General features: G+C 43.6%; 3 protein-coding genes across 8 annotated transcripts in view; all 3 read left to right on the plus strand.

The window, feature by feature from the left end:
- LOC105425826 (uncharacterized) overlaps positions 1-11,973 on the plus strand; it is a 72,157-nt gene extending 60,184 nt beyond the window's left edge. The window contains exons 2-10 of one of the 5 annotated variants that reach the window (XM_089070776.1): positions 2,145-2,462; positions 3,931-4,316; positions 4,696-6,009; positions 6,237-6,405; positions 6,529-6,687; positions 6,820-8,090; positions 8,369-8,779; positions 9,274-9,402; positions 10,812-11,973. In XM_089070776.1, coding sequence (XP_088926902.1) covers positions 2,202-2,462; positions 3,931-4,316; positions 4,696-6,009; positions 6,237-6,405; positions 6,529-6,687; positions 6,820-8,090; positions 8,369-8,779; positions 9,274-9,402; positions 10,812-10,998 — 4,287 coding nt within the window. In that variant the 5' untranslated portion in view covers positions 2,145-2,201 and the 3' untranslated portion in view covers positions 10,999-11,973. Of the gene's footprint in view, positions 1-2,144; positions 2,463-3,930; positions 4,317-4,695; positions 6,010-6,236; positions 6,406-6,528; positions 6,688-6,819; positions 8,091-8,368; positions 8,780-9,273; positions 9,403-10,025 lie in introns of all 5 variants that reach the window. The other 4 variants (XM_089070778.1, XM_089070779.1, XM_089070777.1 and 1 more) reach the window with 4 other exon arrangements.
- Positions 11,974-12,255: 282 nt separating this feature from the next.
- Positions 12,256-17,449, plus strand: LOC105425874 (mutS protein homolog 5-like). Of its 2 annotated transcripts, XM_089070785.1 has the most exons (13): positions 12,256-12,370; positions 12,634-12,793; positions 13,027-13,559; positions 14,028-14,198; positions 14,326-14,530; positions 14,634-14,835; positions 15,168-15,404; positions 15,501-15,639; positions 15,798-16,161; positions 16,299-16,511; positions 16,609-16,749; positions 16,847-16,911; positions 16,999-17,449. In XM_089070785.1, the coding sequence occupies exons 1-13, from the start codon at positions 12,312-12,314 to the stop codon at positions 17,117-17,119; spliced, it is 2,610 nt and encodes an 869-aa protein (XP_088926911.1). In that variant the 5' UTR covers positions 12,256-12,311; the 3' UTR covers positions 17,120-17,449. The 2 variants fall into 2 exon arrangements, with proteins under 2 accessions (XP_088926911.1, XP_088926910.1); XM_089070784.1 differs by having other exon boundaries at positions 15,168-15,639.
- Positions 17,450-17,506: 57 nt separating this feature from the next.
- Positions 17,507-22,819, plus strand: part of Klp10A (kinesin-like protein 10A) — a 35,560-nt gene continuing 30,247 nt past the window's right edge. The window contains exon 1 of the mRNA XM_089070774.1: positions 17,507-18,242. Coding sequence (XP_088926900.1) covers positions 18,176-18,242 — 67 coding nt within the window. The 5' untranslated portion in view covers positions 17,507-18,175. The remainder of the gene's footprint in view (positions 18,243-22,819) is intronic.

The raw sequence follows: 22,819 nt of genomic DNA on the forward strand, positions 1-22,819 counted from the left end.
CTTTTTCTCTGATCTGACTGCTGATATTGATCAATCTGGTCTCCGTTGTTTCATCGCATCGTGCAGAAGTGAAATGTTTCTATGTTGAAGCTAGGAGCCTTTCCATCTCAGAAAACGCAGATAGACGCACGTGTACCTGCAGAAATATCTAAGCTATTCAGAAATATCTAAGCCATCATTCGTACCTCATATTCATCGATCAATCGACCCTTCCGCCTTAGCTGTGACTTTTGACTTGAACTTTTCTCACCACGGGAAACGTGCACTTCGGATCGTCTTTCGCGCATTATCGATATCGATGTTGGGAGAGAATATTCGTCCCTCGAGAGAGAGAGAGAGAGAGAGAGAGAGAGAGAGAGAGAGAGAGAGCGATCGCGTGCGTAATTTCGCTCATTCACCTCGCGAGGAATTTTTTTGCGAATAATAAGTCGACGTCGCGCGCGAGCGACGATCCGACATTTCAGTACTTTATTTTTGACACGCCCGAGATCTGGACATGTCGGGAGAGGAAAAGAAAGGGAGGAAGGGAGAGAGGGGGGGGGGGCGGGAGAACAAGAAGAGACGCGAAGCCGAGGAAAACCAGTTTTCCACGCGCTGTCGCTTCCACATGCCGTTGAATACGAGATGCGAGAAGATCGCCTTACTCGTCGTCTTGCGCCGTTTATCTTAACGACGTCGCGTCCCGCGATTTTTCTCCGGCGCTTTTCGCGACGGTCTTACTCAACCCGGGCTAGCGGTACTACCGGTCGATCGGCACGGACGGGTCGCGTGTGCAGGTTGGGGCACCTGCTCCCGTAGCACCGCCGGTGAATGGAAGAACTTACTTTAGAAAGACGCATCCCAGACCCCGTCCTCTCTCCTCTCTCTCTCTCTCTCTCTCTCTCTCTCTCTCTCTCTCTCTCTCTCTTTCCTTCAGCTTCTCCATCTCTCTGGCATCCCGACACGACTGACACGAGGTTAAGCCACGTCTAACTGTAAGATAATCGGCCTGCTCGTTCGGATCGTTCGGTCAACTCGCGTGCGTTTACTCTCCTCTTTTTCCGTCTCTCTCCCCCAGCCTCCCGGCGGCCTCCTCGTGCACTCCTCGCTCATCAATGGCCTCGCGAACCATCGTCCTTCATCCGGCACGAGGTGTTAGAAAGTTATTGAGCGTAACGGTATTTTTTTTTTTTACGATTCAAGGGAAGACGCAGATTATAAGTAGAATTAACAGTAGAATTAACATTTTGATCTTATACTCGAGTTCTCGTTCTTCTATCGAAAGGAGTGAGAGAAAAACGAGACGACGCTTCTCCCTGCACTCCTCTGCGGAATGATTTTTCATTGATGAGCCCCATCGAGGCGTCGGAGTTGGCTCGTAAAGTATACTCCTCGCGGAGAAAATATTAATTAAATGTATCAGGACGTTAAAATACAAGCTTGTTATTACGCAGTAGTCTTATCGGAGAGAATTCAAGGCGGACACCGCAACATCGCAAATTCATCACTCTCATTAACGTTTAATTGCATCCTTTATCGTCTTATGTAAAGCACCAGCGAATTGGTATGCAAAAGCGTATTTTTAACGCAGGTGGTTTTAGGGAAATTGGAACTGATTTGCAAATTGAGCCTCTTAACTCGCTCTCCGATCATCTAAAAAGTATTCAGATTCGTATAGAATGTTATATTCATAACGCTCTATAAAAGTGCTTGTCTCTATTTATTATATTCTCTACAGTACTCATAGGCGATATTTTTATCTTTCTGCGTTATGCAATTGCTTTTGTGTTTATTATCGCGAAGATCCATTGTAATTATATAATTAGTTATTATACCTGTTCTTATTATCTTCCTCTTATTATTATATCGCTTCTACTTAATTAACATATTGCTAATTCTCGCAATGTTGTGATAAGACTCGTTACTTTTTCAGAATTCACTTATAAATTCGCTGCGAGTGTATGATCTGTCCGACCGATTATCTTATCGCTCCGAAAGTGATATTATACTTCAGAAGCGGCAGTAATTCTTATCGCCCCCATAAAAATTTCCGGATTTATAGTACCATTCTCGACTCTGCGGATCCAATTAGATTCCGCAGTATCTCTCAATGGGATTTCAGGCGAGCACGTTAGATAATTGGTCCCGCTTTCCGATCCTTCCAGATGCAAGATGAATGGCGAATCGTGAGCGCGCCATAGAGACGCCAGGTCGGCATAGAAATGGGGAACAACGGCAGCAGCTCCCATCAATACTGCGCGTCCAACGGGCCGTCGCAGGAGATTGCCGGACGCGGGTGGACGCAGTCCTTCCCCCGGGAGCTGGGCAGGCATCATCCTCAGCAGCCGACGGGGCACAAGGTCCTGCCGGAGCCGCCCAATCAGCGGTTACGCGCCACCAATAATGGAAACATCATTCACAACGGGGGAACCATAAGCGGTCGCAGGCCGCCGGCCCTCACGCTTCCGCACGACCTTAATAAGGTAAGGATTCGCAGCGGCTTTTCGAGTTCGCGCACTGATGACGTGGCGCACCCGTGCTCTCCGTGTGCCGCGGAATGCCCGCCGCCGCACGATCCGTTGCACTTGCGGGCGAGTGCGCGGAAATTTGTATCGCAGAAGCCACGGGTTCTCACGGCAAACGACAATTCTCTAATTGTTCTAACAGTAATGGCGGGCAATAATAACGATAGGTTGGATAATAGATATTGTCTCTCTAGCTGAATCTTACGTTGAGGATATGACATTATGTTCGATTTGTTAGAATTTTTAGTCATCTCTAGTTAGTATGAATTAAATGAATTGTTATTAAATTTTGCGTTTGTAAAAAACGCGTGAAATGTGCGTTTTTACGTTTCGTTTTCGATCCATTTTGAGAACGGAATACTCGCTCCATCGGAACGCCTCCACGAAAAGACATGTGCGTGATGTAGATTTTCGATTCGGAACGGCTCGATAAGTTGATGCGTTCCGGTAATCGGGGATCACAAAAACATTCTAAAGGAGATGAAAGATAAAAAAAATATCTCCATTTCTGTAACAAGAAAGATTTTATAGCGGCTCAGTAAGCGGTACCAATTTGTACGTCTAATTTGTATTTATCGAATTCCAAAGCTGAAGAAGAAAAACGAGTACGCGTGCATGTAATTAACATACATTTTTCTTCTTTTGTTCCAAATATTTATTTAGGTTTCTGTGCAAATTACATTCAGCCGAAAGTAAAGCTAACGAAAAGATCAATATTTTCTGCTCCGAATCGCCTCAGCGTGAAAGTTCGCCGTGTACGTAAAAAAAGCGCCGAAAAAGTAATTTTTTTTTTTCTTATTTCGACTCGTTTCGGCTCAATCTCCTGATTTTGCATCTAGTCAGTCCTTCTTCTGTCTGTTTGTCTGTCGGAGACGCGCGTTTCCGCCATCTAGGATTCTCACGCGAGTAGTGCGCATCCGTGCGGAATTCGTCTTTTGGCCGGGCACCGTGTATCGTAACCCGGTTAAGATTTATTCTATGGCACGGCTTTTTACCGTGAATTCGCGAAATGTATCACGCGGCCTTCATCGAATGCTTTGTGCCGACGGCCGCACAAAGACGACGGTTTCTCATCCGCCCCGCTTTGTCACGGTGTCTCCGTCCTCTATAACGCTTATTACGCGCATCAGAAGGAAGTCGCGCACGCCTTGTAAATCAACGGCGGTCTAAGAATAAACGTAACACTTTACCGCGCCACCTTTATGTAATACTTAAGAGGGGAAAGAAAAAAAATATTCTCTTAACCCGTTACGCATAAACTCGCTAATCGAGAACCTCTATTATGAGAGGCAGATGTAAATATTTTGCACACTCCCAGCCTCACGTGTGTGCAGCCGGAAGAATTTAGAGATCATTGTAAAAATAATTAAACAAAACAAAGGCAGAGCAGGGGATTTTTCAAAACCCGCTATTTCGTTTCTTCCAGCAGGGAATATTTCGCAGCCGCAGCACCTCGGCGTCGAACATCGGCGCGTCGCGCGGCCGCAAGCTCGAGCATCATTGCTGCTATTACGGAAACGGATCGAGATGCTGCATGGAGAACGAGATGCAGGAGCTCAAGAGATTCGGCAGCGAGCCCGATCTGCGGTACTCGCCTATGGGGCGGGAGACGGCGCGCTGCAACGGGAAACAGCAGCAGCAGCAGCAGCAGCAGCATCAGCACGCGATGGAGCATCGACATTGCGGAAGTGGGCATTATCCCGAGCGAGAGTGCAGAGAGCGAGAGAGCCGATACAAGGGCAAGAAGAAGTATAAGGCACCACCGCCGCCGTTGAACGGCGTCATCGACGGATCCTCCCCAGATTCATACAGGTAGGGATATTTTGAGAATTTCCCGTTTTCTTTTTTTGTTACTTCTATTTACTTAGAATTAATTGGAATTAATTCTAATATCATAATTGGAATTAATATTATTCCTTTAAAAGCTGATAATTCTGCAAATTAGATTTAGGCCCAGTAGCACCAACTTATATCTGTCTTCGTCTTTTTTTTCTAAATAGATAAAGACAGACACATATTAAGTCTCGCTTAAAGCTAAAATAACGTTGGTGCCGATTAACTGGGCCTTACAATAACAAAGTAGTTTAATAATTTTTCATGATGTCAATAATAATCAAAAATATTGGCTTCTTTTTATCTAATATAACATTTCCTTATTTCATTAAGACATCGGTATTATATCTCGATATAGGAACTATATCTCTAGGTATCCAACGGAATCCAATCAGGATCGACCGAGCGGTTGCCGCGGCGAGGAAGAGATTCAACCACCGCCGAGGCGATCGCGTCTCTTCAAGACGCGAGCGGAAACGAAGAGAGCGCAGGTCAACTGGTTATCTTCCTCCTCGTCATCGCAGATTCATGCCATCGCGGAACGCTGCGAGAACGGCGGCGGCGGCGGCGGCGGCGGCGGCGGCGGCGGCGGCGGCGGCGGCGGCGGCTTGGAGAACGAGCGACGATGGCGGGGCGAAGACGGGCGTGCCGCCAACAAGGAGAACAGACTCGTCTGGCGCGATCAGAGCAACCATCCGCATCAGGATCGCTGGTGCCGAGACGAGCATAGGCGTTCGCGGATCTTCGATGGCAAGAACACGTTGCAGAGGAGCATGAGCAGCCCGGAGTTTCAAGCGGAGTTGATGCAGGTAGCCAGGAAAGTGCGCAACAAGCTCAATTGCGGCGGCAGGTCCTCTGTCGAGTCGAATCAGGAGCGCAACAGCGACGTCGATCGATGCGCGAAGGAGTCGAAGACCGAAGACGCGAAAAGGCCGGAAAAACGATCGGCGAAAAACGAGGAGAGTTGCCCCGAAGAGCGCGTGATTGAGGACAAGATCATCGAAGAGAGGCGGTTGACCGATCGTTGCGGTCGATCCGAAAATAAGCATAGCTCGTATGACGAGCGCAAAGGGAATGCTCGCGATTCCGGAAGGACCAAGGATTACACGGAGGAGAGGCAAGCGGAGGCAGTATCAGGTGGAAAAAGACGGCTCGTTGAGAAATCGACAACGTTCGACGAATCTTCCGCGGTGCATCCGAAAGATCCTCTTCGGAAGACTCCCAAGGATCGCTTGGACGCCGTTGGGCACTCTTTGGAGGAGAGGTTTCCATCGGAAAAGCAACGGAGGGACCTTCTCGAGGACTATCAGCGAGCAAAGAGCGTTACCAAGAACCGGAAATACGAAAACGTGGCGGATTCGGGGAGAACCAGGTCGGAGAGTCCGGTGAGGCCCTACATTAGGACCACAGATCCTCGCGGACAGGGGTCCGGGAGGGAAAGCACGCCCGAGCGAACGAGCGAGGCCAAAGAGAGAGAAAAGGAGAAAGATTCCGATCGTAGATGGCGGAAGAGCGATGCTAGGAATACTGATGGCGCACCAGACGAGAAGAGATGGCCCTGCGAACCTGTTCCCGGTTCCGCGACAGCGGAGAAGAAAGACGCGAAATCCAAAGAGAAGCTCGCGAGGAAACCAGAAGCCAAGGAAGTCGTCCGCGAGAAAAATTGGCACGTGTAAGTTGCTCTCGCATCTCGGATCGATTTATTTCTCACTCGCGAGTCACGGATGCGTGCGCGTGCATCTGGTGATTCCGTTAATTATTTCCCTTATCAATGAATGTCTCGTGCGTGCACGCGGATGCGTGATAGCTACGCGATTAGTTTTTTCTAGTCTGACAACGAACAAGTATCGACTAATTCATTCGTCGTGCTGAATCTAATGTTCTCGAACATTTCTTCAGATTACCGTTGCCGGAGAAATCTGCACCGAAGACCTTCTATTTCGGCATGGACGAAGCGTTGTCGAATGAGTCGCGGAATTGTGTGGACCAGCACATGGAACAGATCCAATCTAGGCTGCAGATTAGAGAGATCAATGGATCGATCGAGTGCCACGACTATACAGATGATGTAAGTAACATGTTTTTATTTATAATGTTATCAATAAAATTACAAGATTGGTGTTTAGCATAATTTTTTAAATTTAAAAATGAAGTGTTTGAATACATTTTTATAGAGCTAATTTTTTTTTAGAATAAAAGCGGAATCGAAGATATCTCATTAAAATTGCGACCCACGTTACCCAAGAAGCAACTGGAGATTCCGCGATTTTCACCATCGGCAGCGTGGAGACTATTGTCAGCGCTAGAAGCACCTGGGCCAACTATGAGCACGGCGAGCGAGGAAGTTCCGGTAAGCGTGCAAAACAATCAAAATTACGATTAAAAATAATTTGTGAATGAATCTGAAAATAGAGTTTTGGAAATTTTGAGAGACATTTATGGGACACTCCTGATTAAAATTGTTGCGTTATCGTGATGTTAGGTGATGTTCGAGGAGCGTATCGAACGTTTGTCGAGGCCGCCCCCGCCGCTGATCGCGCTCGGTCCGCGAAGCTCCCACGATAAGTCGGGCGATTCCGGCATATCCGGGGATGCCGGTGCGGCCAACGACGATTCGTTGGAAGTCAGCACCAACACCAATAACAATCGATTGAAGACGCAGACGACGAGACCGACGTGGACCCCGCAGCAGGATCTAGGCGAGGAGTCCAGTAGTGACGCTGGGGTGGATTCACCACCACCGATGCCGACCCCGGTGAAATTTCCGCCGAGAGCGCACGTGTTTTCGTTATCATTACCGCGCGACGATAATCGCATGTACCTGTACAATCCGGATTTGAAAAACAAAGAGGGTTCGACCTTCAACTCGCTGCAAAAACTAAAGAGATCGGTGTCGGGTGCCCTCGGACTCGGACCGTTGGACATAGAAAGGAAACGCACTCGCGACGTCCTCGATGATAATTGGCTATTGTCGACAAGTGCTCCCACATCGCTGCAGCATACTCAGATTACGGATGCGACGCGATCTTCGCCGCCCGGCTGGAAACCGGGTTTTGATGACGAGGATGATGACGATGAAGTTTTGGTAGAAGACCTGGAGGATCGCGGTGATTTCCCCGTGATCATGAAGCCACCATCATTCTCGTATTTGGCTTCCGGCGGTCATGTAATGTATCTGCCCGAGTCCAATGACTCTCAGTATCAGTCCCAGAGTTTAAATTATAGAAACATGGCTGCAGATAATGAAAAAAATTCTGGTAACAGTTCCGGATTAAAATATCGTAAGAACGGTGTGGATGAATTCAGGAAACTAAGCAAGGACTCAGAAAAGACAAACAAGCACTCCAAAGAACCGATCATTTTGAAAGATAAGCCTTTCGCGAATGATGGAAAGGTGAATAATAGATATTCCAAATCATGCGAGAATGTTTCCGAGATGAAACAACGAAGTACTTCGCCCACTGATCAACAGAATCTACAAGATGACATCAAGGAGGATGCGCCGGAAGTTAAACCACCATTGAAAAACAACTCGAAGGGTCGTAGGTTTACATTCCAGAGCACTGTGCGGCAGATTGAGAGGCGCAGGCTAGCGGAAAAGCTATCGCGGGAGGCGGAAGCCAAAGAAAGACAGAGGAAAGGTGAGTTGGAAGCGATGCGTAAGGTAGAGGAGGAGTTCCAGCGAAAACGAGCCAGAGAGAAGGCGAACATCAGGCAGCAACTTCGCTTGTACAGCATGGATGAAAATCTAAAGTAAGATTTTAAAATCATATAAAAGTATGTAAATGCTCAAAAATTTCAGATACATTAAATTTTTTTGCTAAGATGGATTGTTTAGGTATAAATATTAGCTATAAATAAAATATTTAAAATACCAAAATATATATAGAAAAAAAATGTAGCTTTCGATGGAAATATATATTTCAGAAATCTTCTAAAACTGAATAGACCTTTTTAAGATTTAACTTGTTAATGATTTTAATTTTCAGGATTATGGACTATTTGTTATTGATAATCTGTTTCAATTATAGCAGTTTGCCGACTGTGTGGGATAATTCGCAGTTATCTCGGGCGGATCCGGATGGCGCGCCATCGTCATCCGCGTCATCACCCACGTCGGTCCCACCGGCGAAACTTACAACCGTACGAAAGAATAGCGTCAGCAGCGATGAATATCTACGTAAGAGAGCGCCCAGCGTGGATTCTAGACAGCAACAACATCAACATCAACAGCAACCGAGGGAGTACAAAGATTACCGGCCAAAATATTACGACTGGGCGCCCACCGAGTCGTCATCGTCACATCTGGAGTACAAGCAGACCACGGTGCATCCTAAGGTGGTATGCGACATTCCCAAGAGCTCACCTGTCTTTGTGGACGCGCATTCGAACGTCGGCAAAACTACGAATCTCAGTTCTACACCCAGATCCGACAATTACAGGTAAGGCGTGACAAACTCGAAATTGATTTCGAAACAGAAGTTGAATTTCGATAATCCATATAATCCATTCACGATTCGGAAACGCATAAAAATCTCTTGCGATAATTTAAAATGTCTACATTTGAAGTGAATAAAAAAGGAAAATTATAAACAAGGAAATATTTTATTTAAAATGGGTTTTTAAAGGAGTGTAAATAATTGGACAGAATTGTTGTTCGTTTTCAATTCTTGTATTTATTCACGCAAACGTTCGATGGGAGGAAAGTGAAAAGTGAACGCGATGTTTTCATACATAGGCTACGCAAAAGGATTAGGAAGGGTAAAGGTCTTCTCCGCCATGCAATATGTACATACAAAGCGTCCGTCATTCCGAGGAGTCTTTGAATTCACTTTCACTCACGTGCTCGCGGCTACGTTAGGCTCGCGCGCAACAGTTTGCGATTGCGAGACGAAATCGCTAATGGCGAATAATCCTCCGACGCGTTATTCAACAGGAAAGATTTTGCTCATGGGGCTGTGGCGGCGAGATCCTCTTTAGCGAGCAGCGACAGCGAGCTATCGCAACCGAATACAAGACCACATTCCAGACAAGCTGTCAGCAAGAGCAAGCCTCTACGGTCTAGGTACGTTCGATACAATCTGGTCCCCTTGACTTCCGCTTGAGGTAACGATCCCCCCCCGTCCCCTGAGAATGTTTCCCGAAATAATAATAATATGTCGACGCAAAACGCCTGAACGGAAGGTTCTCGTAGATTCGAATAACGTTTATGATACCCCGTGCACTGAAGCGAGCATGAACGATAAATAATTCATGTTTAAGCCTGCTAAATCAAAGTTACAAATATGAATTTCTTTCTCGTGATTTTCAGAATTTTTTTACTTTTTAAGTAAAGAAATTAAAATTGTTCTATTTGTTTTAATAATTTACATTAAAGACTTTATTATTTTCCGTTGCTTTCTTGAGAGTCAAGAGAAATGGAATCTATATGGAATTTTTCAGACTTATTTTTTTAATATTCTATGCTCGTTTCAATGTGCATAAAACTCATCTCAGCTATAATTCAATTGATAATACAATCGATGTTTGATGCGGCAGCTTTTCTTACAAGTGTTTGTTGCAAGTTAATGAGTACGAGTCCGCTAGACATAGTAATAATTAAAATCTACTAATCCCACTCGTAGGTAAGAACTCGCGCGTATCGTGCGACTATTAATTTTTGGCTTTCTGATTTTTTATCATGCGCAGGTTTTAAGGTGGGCGTAAAGTAAGTAGTCTTTAACACCTCTAGTCATCTAACAACGCTTCATTAAACCAAGCCAAGCAAATATGATCGCGCTTCTAACTACGTATTTGGGCGAGGATGGCAATATAAAATGGCAAGCATCGTGCGAGAAACGGGTAAACCAACGCATCACGACTGTCGAACGCGTTACCTATGTTTGAGAGAAAGATCATCGCTCGGCGATATTGCGTTTTGGTTTATCTTCCGACGCGTTGAACGCCGGCCAACATTCTCTGGGCCTTGCGTCTGTATAAGGATTGCTAATATTTTACCAGATCCTCAACTCGCCTAGAATAGATGTTTGCCTTGACGTTCAGCGCGTTGACAAATACAGCAGAGGCGTCACGTGTGCTCGACCAATCGTAAAATATTGATTCTTCAGAAATGAAAGTGGTTTTCCTTCGAAAAGGAAGACTGCCTCCACTGCTGAAAAAAAGTTCCATTATAAGTTCCCACTATAAAAACTGATATATTTTTATTTTATACCGACGATTTTTACAAATTTATATTTTTTGCACAGAGCAATTATAATTTCTATTTTATATAAGTAAAATTTTGGAATTAGATTTAAATATTTTTAAAAATTAAATTACGTTGTCGTTTGTTTGTCTCTTAAATACCATCTCGGCTTTCTGTTGTAACGCGATGACGAAATATGTCGCGAGTCGTGGCGTTCTCTGCTGACGCCAAAGTAGGAAGAACGAGGGAGTGTCGAAATGGAGCGAAAAGAGTAAGAAACGATTAACCAGGTCGGCTAGCCCAACACGCAGCGAGGAAGCCGCCAGCACGGAGGACGAGACCCCGGTGGAGCCGATCAAACAAGAGAGAAACCCTATAAACGACTTCGTATTGAACGGAGTGCAGCCTTTCGTGAGGGAGAAGAGCTATCGACCCATTTCTTTCAATCCCCAACCGCCTCCGCCTATTCCGAGTTAGAAGCCGTACTGCGGACCTTAAACAGTACTGTAGATCTTAACAAAATTTTGCGCAAAGAAAATCTGATGTACATCATCAACATACTTTCTGATGTACGCGATATGTTGAATCTGGAAAGTTTGTTTTGCGATACACATCCTAATATATAGGCAATACAAAGTCCAAAATATCAAGCATACGAGTCCACGTAAAATTTCGACATTTCGCGTACATCAATCCGTTGAATACTAAGACTAAGGCTAAGTGGCACATAGAGAGAAAAACGTAAGTGATAAGACTTAAGCAATGAGCAAATTAATGAATCGTAGAATCTAGAATTTTAAATGATAATTCAGTCATCTTTGATCATCCTCGATTGGCTGATTCTTTTATCATTGGAATCTTACCGCTCACGTTTTTCCACTAGCCGGAGGATTTTTAAGGAACTTTACAACAAGGAAAATTTACAAACGGAGATTTTATACCGATTTACAAAGAGAAATAGGTTTTTTTATAGCTTTATTTAGAGATCCTCTCCGCGAGAGTTTTGCGTGCGTGTGTGCTCTCTGCGAGTGTACATAACGATCGTATCGTCGTAAGCGCGATCGTCTGTCGCGCGCAGCATCATGTACGTGAAACTAAATGTCGAGTAATATACCATACGCGATGTGTAACAAGTAACACGAGCTAACTCCTAACCAAATGTGTTCCGTACGGCTCTCGGTACGTTCATCTATTTATGTTTGTCGTAAGTATTAACAAAACAGAAGCGGAATCAAAGATCCATAAGCTTATCGCGCGCGATGCGCGTCGTTTATAGCCAGTTGTAAAAGCGCGCGTCGCGCGGAAAATACCAATAATACCGGGTGTAATACATTTACTCAAACTTACAGGTTTAGGGCAGTATCTTGTAATTATGTACAGGTAACAACTGCAGGCGAACTGCAAATATTTGCTCACGTAATGTAATCAAACAAAAGATAATGTTGTTATTGACTGCGTGCGTTTCGTCTTTCATCCTTTCCCCCCACCATCACCACCAGCAGGCTGAAGTTATGAGCGAGATAAGTCGAATCACGTGAAGTTTGCAACTTTCACATTGGTATTTGCTGCTGAGAAAGCTTATCCTTAACTTTTGTACGGTTTCGCAACTTGATGTTAATTTGCGCTTGATTTTTGATCGGACGATCTTTGATCTCGCGTTCGGAATTATCTTGAAATCTAATTTTTAAGATTAGACATCGAACGAACATCGATTTTGAACGCGGGTGATTGTCATTTTTTCTTCGTCGCTTGTTCATATATCTCGATTGGAATCCGAAGAACGATGAAAAATGGATTCACCGGGTTTTTCAAAGAATATTTTCTCATCGACAACCTCTTTAGCTAATATGTATGTTTTCATTGCTTTCATTATTATTTTTTTTTTTTTTTGATAAATTGCGTTGTTTTATGAAATAGCTAAATCTATTGAAAATTAATTCTACAAATTTTATTTTTGTAGGGTGTCAGTAGAAATATTTTTTATCTTTATAATGTTAGTAGAATTAAAAAAATTAATAGTTTTGGATTATAAAGGAGTTAAAAGTATGAACGAAACAACGCAACAGTTTTGAATATTTATGTAAAAAAATATTAATATACATTTTACTTTAGGCAAGTGCAATTTGAGTCGATAATGAACGAAATTAGTAGCGATGAAGAAGACTTTGCTATAAATATTCCAACCTCGCAATCAGCAGGCGCGGCAGCAGGGAGACAACAGAGCATAGGCGATTCTACAGTGCGAAGCAATAATTTTACGGATAAGGACGAGGCTCGTATATATTTCGAATTTGATTTTAGAATTTTATAAATATCAATACTCCCAGCAGTTTCTCCATTTCATTCCTTTGTTCAGTTCCATTAATCTTCGCTTCGCGCGGAAAGCAGACAACAGACGTCTCGTTAACGTCGACAACTACTACATTTTACCGTCCGTTATCAGGAGAATTTTGAAGGAAATCGCCTCGCGAATTTTATGTAAAGCCAAGTCGCGTCCGTTCGCAGATCATTTTGGCGATGATCTGGTCGTGCAATCAATTGGGCGCGGCCTACTACAACATGCTCACGTCCGAGTTGTTCGTGATGGACGATACTTACGACGACGGCGTTCGCTTTAACATCGCGAGGGCCCTGTACAAGCAGTGCCAGCCGCGCCACGTCATCACGATCTCCGGCACGTCCGACGAGTTCCTCACGGCGATCGAGGCCCTGGTAACGTCGGAAATGTCGAGCGATCGGAGCGAGTCGGGGGTGAGCGGCGTGGGGCCGGCACAGGTCTCGCTGAGGGTGATGCGGAAGAGGGAGCACGGCTTCGACAGATGCTATCACAGAGTACGATGTCTCAAGCTCCGCTCGGAGCCGGCGAACGCCAACAACGTCGAGAGGCTTATCTTCCTGCGGGGCCTGTTGAACTTCAAATCGATCGTCATGATCCACGCGCTGGGCCTGCTCTTGATCTATATCGACCAGCATTGGAGCAATATCGCGCTGGATCCTTCCGGCAGGCCTGGCTTCGCGTCTCTGACGAGCGTGACGTTGTGAGTCCCTCTAATCTCGCGCTCGGCAATTAATACTTTAGACACGGTACACAGATTGATGGATGCGCAATCGTGGAGTTTAGTTTGTTTCGTTGAGAATTTCTCTGATGGCCACTTCTATTCGGCGTAGATCAAATTTAATCTCGATTTAATTCACCCTTTATCTTTTTCTATAATTCCTCGAACTGAAAAGAAATAAAAAGTAAATTGAATCGAGATTAAGGTTAATCATTAGACAATAAAATGAAAATAAAGAAATTCGAGTTTTTATTAAGAATTTATATTTAAATATATTTTTGTAAATCTCTCTCTAGTCATCATATTATTTTTTTAAACAAAGATTTTATTTGTCGTTTTAGATTTATTGACTTTGGTTTTTTGATAGATAGATATTTCTAACAAACTGCGTTATATGCGTTGTTTTTCTTTCAAAAATGTATATTCTTTGTTGTACGGGATTTTTCATAGACGAGACATCGTCATGATGAATGACGATACTTACGAGGCGTTGAATATCGTGCACGCCAGGCACCATCCAAGCCTTTTTAAATGTGGCGACGCGGCAGCGAAGAAGCAAAGTGGCAGCTTATTCATCCTTCTGAATCGTTGCCAATCCCGACCTGGAATGCAATTTTTGTGGCAAGTAGTGCCACATCCTAGTCACCTTTCATAAATCTATCATGAGACATCATTAAACTTTCAGATACATTAGAAAAACTATTCGTTTTATACTTATTTTATATTGAGAATTAATTTTGGATTTTAGGAAAACGTTGCGACAGCCAACGCGAAATATCGATATCCTAAATGAAAGATTCGCAGTTATCGAATTTTGCTTGAATCCCGATAACCAAAGTATCGTCGAAAATTTGACGTCGTGCTTAAGACACGTTTACCGTCTGACTAACGTTATTCTGGATCGTTATTTAGCACAGCAAGCTAAAGTTCCCGACTGGCGACGATTACACAAGGTTTACTAGTTTTTCAGTAATCGCGTTTTAATCGAATAATTCATTCAATATGTCCATTATGCGCGCATATCACTATTTCTATCTTATATTTCACGCCGCACAGACGATCTCTTCCATAATCTACATCGCCGACATATGTGAGAAGCATCGCGAGAAAGTACGGCTGTTCCACAGGATCGTCGACAGCGTCACGAAAGAAGTGCGTTACGTCAAGTATTTCATCGAGTACATAGTGGACCTTAGCGCGAAAAGATCTAAAAATGATTTCATCGTACGCGCAAATGTGGACTCGCACTTAGATAATTGTAAGCCGATTTGATGTAATTACAATAATATAATAACAATAATGTTACTTTCGAGAATATTATATTATGCAGAAAAAAATTTGATTTTTCTGAAGTGTCTAAAAATTTGACCAGATGTAGATTTAAAAATTATTTTGTTGGGTCATCACAATAATTATGCAAGCATTCTTAAATATGAAAATGCAAAAATTTTTAGCAACAAATATTTTGATTGTCTAACAAAATTATTTTCACTAGTTCTACATCTGACCAAATTTTTAGATACTTTAACGAAATTGTTTTTTTTTCTCTGCATATATTCGATTGTGTATTGTGATTCCATCGGGATGTAGTGCATCACGTGAGGAGCACTTTGCCCGAGACTTTGACACAAATGGGAGAAAAGGATATGAAGGATCATCTTCCACCTTCGGTGACGACTTGCAAAATGGTGTACATACCAAATATCGGGTATCTCTTAGCGATCACTGGGTGGAATCCGTCGCCAGCCGAAAATGTCGATTTCGAAAATCTAGAATTCAAATTCGTCAGCAACAATATACGCTATTATAAGAGTCCCAGCGCCAAAGGTTTCATTTTTTTCCAATTTTTAGATCTCACATGCCATGACACCCATCTTTCCGTGTGCTGCGTGCGATTTAGTGAATTGAAATCAAATTTTTCAGAGTTGGACGAAACCATAGGTGATATAATGTTAAGGATAAATAAGCGAGAAAGTTACATCATGTTGAAGCTGGTGAAGTATATAAACAAGCACGCCGCATCGATCTTCAACGCGATTCAACTCTGCGCTGAATTAGACACGTAAGTGGATCAGTCACTTACGAATTTTTCGCGAAAAAATTAATAAATGCAAAAAAAAAGAAGATAAAAATCGGGCAAAAAGAAACACTCATAAATTTCTTAAAAATTTCACGTAAGCGATGAAATAATTTTTGAAATATTCTTCACAATTGTTGCAGACTATTAGCGTTTCACATCGTTGCGCAAGAATATAATTACGTGAGACCGAACGTGGTGAACCGACAGATCATAGCGGTGGAACAGGGTCGGCATCCCTTGCAGGAATTTTTAACAACGTTTGTTCCGAATGACACTTATTCCGGAAATGGAAAGAGTCTCGTGAAAATCCTAACCGGGCCGAACGCTTCCGGCAAGAGCACTTATCTCAAGCAAATCGCGCTGATTGTGTTTATGGCTCACATCGGCTGCTTCGTACCAGCCAAATCGGCCACCATAGGGGTAGTCACTCATATTTTAACTCAGATTACATCTGTCGACAGCATCGCTCTAAACACGAGCATGTTCCTGGAAGATATGCGGCAGGTAAATAAATACTGTGCTCCAGGAGATAGACGTCTCGGAATCGTAATAAAAGATTCTCGAGAAGATAAGATTCCCTGAGCTTATTAAATGAATTAATAAATTTTCTTCGAGAAGGATTTATTATTGATTTTTTTAAGATAAACTCCGCTCTTTACGCGTCCACGCCGAACTCCATCGTCACTTTGGACGAGTTTGGAAACGGAACGTCCGAAGTGAGTGGCTTATCATTACTCGCCGCTGTATTGAATAATTTCGTCGAACGAGGGGTTAATTGTCCGCATATTTTTGTGGCTACGCATATGCATCGAGTGATGAACATGTTGCCGCAAAGTCCGATAATTGAAGAGCAAGTAAGACATGAATCAGTCATTCTCGGACATTTATTTTCAAAGTGATATTTTCTTAATTATAATTATTTTTTCAATTTTTTTATTATTTGTTATACAGACTTTCGAGTTTGTTGCAAATGAAGACGGCTCCGTGGCATATTTATATAGTTTAACAAGCGGACATGTGATACGTAGTTTCGCACATGCAGCTGCGCGAAGTGCCGGTTTGGATGAAAAGATTGTTAAACGAGCGTTAGAGGTGATTGTGAAGATCTTGTTTTACAAAGTTTAACAAATGCGAATAAGATAATTTTATTTAATTGCCAAAATTTCTTAAAACAAAAAAATTTTTACAGGTATATGAAAAATTTAAAGCCGGCGAGTTACCTTCGCGACTACCGGAAGCCAAAAGTCAAGACATGTGAGAAAACTACGATTTCTGATTTACGTAATAGAAAGATTAAATTTCTCACGATTAATAATAATCGTATGACTTTTATAATTACAGGGCGACGTGCATCATCGAACGATTGTTGGAATCGGAGAATTTCGATCTGGAGGAGTTAAAAATGCTGGTTCGTCAAGCCACGGACTCGCCGTCCGTGAAAATAAATAACAATAAACATTGAAGCAACAATTTATTACACCAACATTTATATATTTCAACTTATTATATTAATACGATCAAGAATATTTAATTTTTCTCAGACGAAACATTCGTTGCAAATATCAATTTTGAAAATTTCATTTAAACAAGAAAAATACAATTTTCGATATAAAAAATTCTTTTCATTTTTCTACGACAAAAAAGATCGAGAGCGGAGCAGGCAATTTTTCGATCGAGTGCGAATCGCGTAGGATCTTTTCCTCGCGACGCACAGATGTCGTTAATAGATAATTCACGCCGAGCCGCCTGGCGACCTCGCGCCGGCAGATGTCCGGTCGATCGGCGCGCGCCGGCCGGGAGCTGGCGCTCGCAGTCCTTCCGTTGTCAATAACGGACACTGGCGGTGTATCCCGGTACGAAAGTGAACCGAACGGTTGGTCCCCTCGGACGCGCGAGATATCCCCGAACGGCCGAGCCGCGAATGCAATTCGGCTGGTACGCGAGCTCTCGGATCGTAGTCGTGTGTGTGTGTGCGCGCGCGCGCTTGCTCGCGCTGCTGACCGCGTCGACGGCGACGAGGACGACAACGGCGGCGAGGCCGAGGACGAGGACGACGCGGCGCGAAACGTTCGGCCGGGAGACGAAGGTGAACCGCCGCGGCCGGAGCACGCACGGGCGTGCCTTGGTGCCGAGAGGAGAGCGCGCGCGATTCCCGGGAACGAGGTTTCGCGACGAGGGACGGCGAGGAAGAAGGCGGGGAAGCGAAGAAAGCGCGTCATCGCCGAGGATTCCGGAGGAAAAAGAAGAAGGAAGGAGATATAGGGACCGGTCGCCGCGCGAGTTTGAATGCGAACGCTTCCGTAACTGTCAACCGTCATAGTCGATCATTGTCTCTCTCCCTTCCTCTCTCGCTCTCGTTCTCTCTCTCTCTTTCTTTTTTCTCTCTCCCTCGCGCGCGCACACACGCGCCGAAGTCGATTAATCGGTCCGCGTGCGAGGCCCGTGTTGGCCGTGTGTAGTTAACGGAAGAAGCCGGGCGCGTTTTATGGTGTCGAACGAAGTGCGCGAGACCGACTAAATGATCATGGATCACGGTACATGCAACATCGACGTCGGCTGCAGCATAAACATCCAGAGGACCGACGGTGAGTGTGAGAATATAACCCCTTAGCTCCTAGATATTGCTATACGAACACCGCCGTTGCCAGCGGACTCGTTTCGTCGCGCTACGTCTTTCTCTCTCTCTCTCTCTCTCTCTCTCTCTCTCTCTCTCTCTCTCTCTCTCTCTCTCTCTCTCTTTCTCTTTCTCTCTCGCTCCCGCGCATCGGTTCCTTTGCTCTACCGCGAATTTCCATCTTCCCATTCTCCCCCCTTTCTCTCGTCTCTCCTTATCTCCGTTTCTCTCTGCCCGTGTTTCTTCCGCTATTTATCGCCATCGAGATCTTCCATTCCCCGTACGATTGTAAAGTTCTTTCCTCTCTCTCTCTCTCTCTCTCTCTCTCTCTCTCTCTTTCTCTTTCTCTTTCTCTTTCTTTTTTTCTTGCGGAGGATCATTGTGTGCGCTGTCATACAACCGCGCTTCTTTCCTTTCTTCCGTCTCTGTTTCGCGCCGTCTATTCTCTTCTTTATCTCCTCCTGACATTTCCCCTTAATCTCCATTGATTTCCCCATTGTCTCATCCGTTCTTTCTTCTCTCTCCTCTTTGTGTCTCATTTCTCTCACCTGGCCCCACTCGTGCGATGCCGTGCTTTTTCGCGGTCGCTTGTCACGCGGCGCGATGTGGCCTAGCCGATGCGTGACGATCATGCGTGGGCCTGATCGATCTATCAACCGATCTACCACCGGTCGGCCTCCATTTCCTCCAACCGATCATTCCCATATATGGGAAAATTCATGCATGATTCTTCTTCCTTTCGCGGTTCGCGCGAGTTCTCCTCGGCATCTTGTCATATTTGTTTTCCTTTTTTCTTTTTGTCAGAATTTCGTTGCTCCCTTCTGTCCTTTGCAGCGCCTCTCCTTCGTAGCGTCACTGTAAATAATTGAGAACACGCGCGAAGCGTGAATGTGTACACGAAAGGAACAGTTTTGCTAAATTATCTGAAAATCTAACCAGATCTAAAAATAATTTTGATGAGTTATCAAAATTATTATTATGTCGAACGCTTAAGCGAATTTTTAGATACTTCTACTAGCAAAATCGTCTTTTCCATGTTTCCAAGTATTTTATTATTCTAGAAATTTTGATCAAATAATTTCTAGAGAATAAGATATCGAGATAAGAAAGATGATTTTCCAAGAAATTCATAGATAACTTCCTGATTAAAATATCGAGATAAAAAATGATTCTTGAAGAAATTCGGCACAGAGAGCTCCTTAGAATATCGCGATAAGAAGTGACTCCATTTTTAAATTATTAAAATATATATAGATGGCTCTTTTCGTGAATTTTTAAATTCGAGTTTTACGAGCGAGCGAAGATCGATTTTTCATTCGATTGAGAATAATTTTTTCCAATATAATGCGTAAATATTTATCGCACGGATATTTTAGGTCAAGGGCTTTAGGTGGAGAAAGGGCTTTTTAAATTATTTAAGATGTCAAGTCACGTTGCTGGAATCTTGCGCGACCGAGTTACCGGATACGCGATGATCGCGGCGACGACTTTAATTTCTGAGAAATGTAGTTGACACTTATCGAGGGATAAAGTATCAGGGGTGACGATATCGGATCCTCTTTAGCGGAAATTGCTTCCGAGGATATTCCGTCGACGTGCCATCCGAATTCCTGACGAGCGGGCGTAATAACGGACGTTTCAAAGCCGTCGATCGAGCTGCAAGACGGTACTTCCTTTCACCGCGCTTGTTGTTCCCGATATGTAGAACGAGACCGAAAATCTCGCGAGCCTTCAGCACGAACGAGTTGCGTTCTCGTTAGCGTAATCGAAGAGCGGAAGTCACGAAGTGCGATTTTGCTTTAAATTAATCTCTAAGATTCCGAGCAGCTCTCTGTAAAATAACGAACGCACCGTGTGTGTTCTAAAAATAATTGTGATTTTCTTCGGTATAAATTAAACGCGTTATTTAAAAGCTTTAATAGCTTAATTAACTTTGTCGATAAGTACGTGTGAAGATCATCTAGGAGTTCTCGGAGAAGAGAAAAATCTTTTCGCAATATTCTAGAAATTAAATAATCAGATGTCTAAGTTCGATATTGGATTTTAGTTTTAACAGAATATTAGCTTTTGAATTAAGAACGGTGATAGTTTTTAAGACGCTTTAAGGCTAACTTTGTAATTATGAAACGCTCGGAGAGAAAGCCAGTTGTCTATATATTTCTTCTCCTTCCCTCCTTGAAGGATTAATCGAAGATTAAATCTTACGTTCGTGCTCGCAAACGTCCGAACTCGGCGCGTTCACATTCACTAGATAGAAAAATGGGATTCAAACGTCAGTGATGATATGTCTATGCTCTCTATTGATCTCGCGATGTTTATATATGTGACACCCGATATCGATTATTCGGCATACCTATGTTGGCACATGTCGGCGGAATATAATCGCGTAGATCGCTAACTGCGATTTGTACGCGAGTATAGCACGTTAAAATCCACCGTGCATATTCGCTCACGAGAAACCTGCATTGTGTTTATATTTTTTTATTGTTTATTATTTTAACCCAGTATTAATTTACTCCCTCAACAAATCAATATTATTACAATAAAAAAAAAAGTAAATTTAATTCTGGCGGTAAGCCAGGATGAGATATATTCTTTAATATATGCCCTCTCGCGTGTCATCAAAATAATTAAAAAAAAAAAAAAATAAAATAAAATAAATAAATAAAAACAACAGAAAAGAAAAAAAAAATAAAGATTGTAAACTGTAATCATTCGCGATTGACAAGACGCATGTACGATCGCCCTAAATCTATTTCGACAAATTCGCTATCCCATCTAGTTCCGTTCTCTCGTAAATTCCTAAGGATATTTTCGAGTCGATGTAACAAGTCCCTCGGAAGTTTGGTCGGCAATAAGCGCCTTCCCTCTCATCGCAGTGCGGGAAGAGTTAGGGGCGCGCGGGGCGGATATATCTTTCCGATATTTAATTCAGAATGCGAGCACGACCGCACCGAGTTCCATTAACTATAGATGAGGCCGGGCACGAAGTGCAGCGCAGTTTTCGCTCGGTGCGGCCTGCACTTCGGAGATGCACACTCACCGTTACGTTTCGTTCGCGAGGCGGCGCGTTGCGGTAGCGAGCGAGCGAGCGAGCGAGCGAGCGGCGCTTTAGGGGAGACTGGCATAATTGATCCGGCGGAACACACGACCGCCAGACACAATGCTCACTTTTCGAGCCATGCGAAAATATTCCGCGTAAGTGGACTAGGCAGCACGGCGGATGGGTCGTATGCTCTCTCGAGTGCTTATCAGGGCATTCATAATTCGCGAGAGATCCTCAAACCCGCGACTATGCGCGCGATGTAAGTCTCCTCCTCTCTCTACATATAATACTCCTGTTTTTTTACATATTGAGATATATATACTCTTGAGTCTTGAGATTCTTCAACCACGAGATCGCCTGACTTTCCGCTCGATAAGAGAATTACTAAAATCTTTTATTTACGAGACTTTATGTATGAGGATGTACGTTTGCGAAACTTTCAAATTATCATATTCGCGAATTTTATCGTACTTCCTCCTTGTTTCACAATTCGATTTTTATTTTGATCGAAAAATAATGTTCTCGCGATGGAAATGTAATTCGGTAAGAAGTTTGATTTATTATTCTCTGTATATCGCGTGTTTGTCGGAAGAGATCTAAGGCGAGGCGAAATCAGCGCAGATTTATTAATCGGAATTTAATCTCGCGGAGGTACACGAGCCAGTTCGCGTAAATCTATTATTCAGTAAGAAATTTTATTAATAATTCCTTGTATTCGTACCGCGGATGAACGGCGGACGTGAGGCTTGTGTTTCGTTCGTTGAATGCTTACCGGGGCGTTCATAATTCGCAGAGGTTCTTAAAGACCGCGCGGGAATTGCTTTATTGTTAAGCATTTTACGTTGCGGCACGCATGGGAAGAAATATCACTGCGCTTTCGAGCGTTAATTTTTTTTTTACGCAGTGTTTCCCAACCATCGCGTCGTGATGAAGATCTCGATAACGGCGTATAGAAAATTCAAAATAAATTCGAGAGGAAATGCAGACGGAAGTGAAATATTCTCATCGTTTGTCAAGAGTTTGCGGCAACGCATGCGAACGAGCGTCACTTATCTTCGATAGCATTTATCGAAGGATTGAACCGTGAACAGCAGGATTACACATCTCTCATCTTGAGTCATCGTGCAAATAATCTTAAGGCTGTCATCGTTATTAAACATAAACGAAATTACAGCTTTCTGTAAAGGAAGCAGCGTCACACTCGATAAGCGGAGATTTGCAATCCTCCTCTCGAGTCTCCTTTGACGAGCTGAAATTTTTGCAATTCGTAAACGCGGAGTTTTACCTCCGCATGAAATTTCGCATTCACCTTTACGAGTCATGCCGAGTTTTCGCGCACCTGGCCCGCCAGAAATATGATCGCGTGAATCAGACCACCCTCGGACACTTCGGACACTTCAGTCGTTCGCGTACACGTTGCAAATGCGGTACGGATCGATATTAGCGATGGGTGCTTCGTTGGACAGCCTCCCACACGATATATATAGCGTGAGACTCTCGCC

Source organism: Pogonomyrmex barbatus, unplaced genomic scaffold (assembly GCF_055798465.1).
Source record: "Pogonomyrmex barbatus isolate J1 unplaced genomic scaffold, ASM5579846v1 scaffold11, whole genome shotgun sequence".
Lineage (NCBI taxonomy): Eukaryota > Metazoa > Arthropoda > Insecta > Hymenoptera > Formicidae > Pogonomyrmex > Pogonomyrmex barbatus.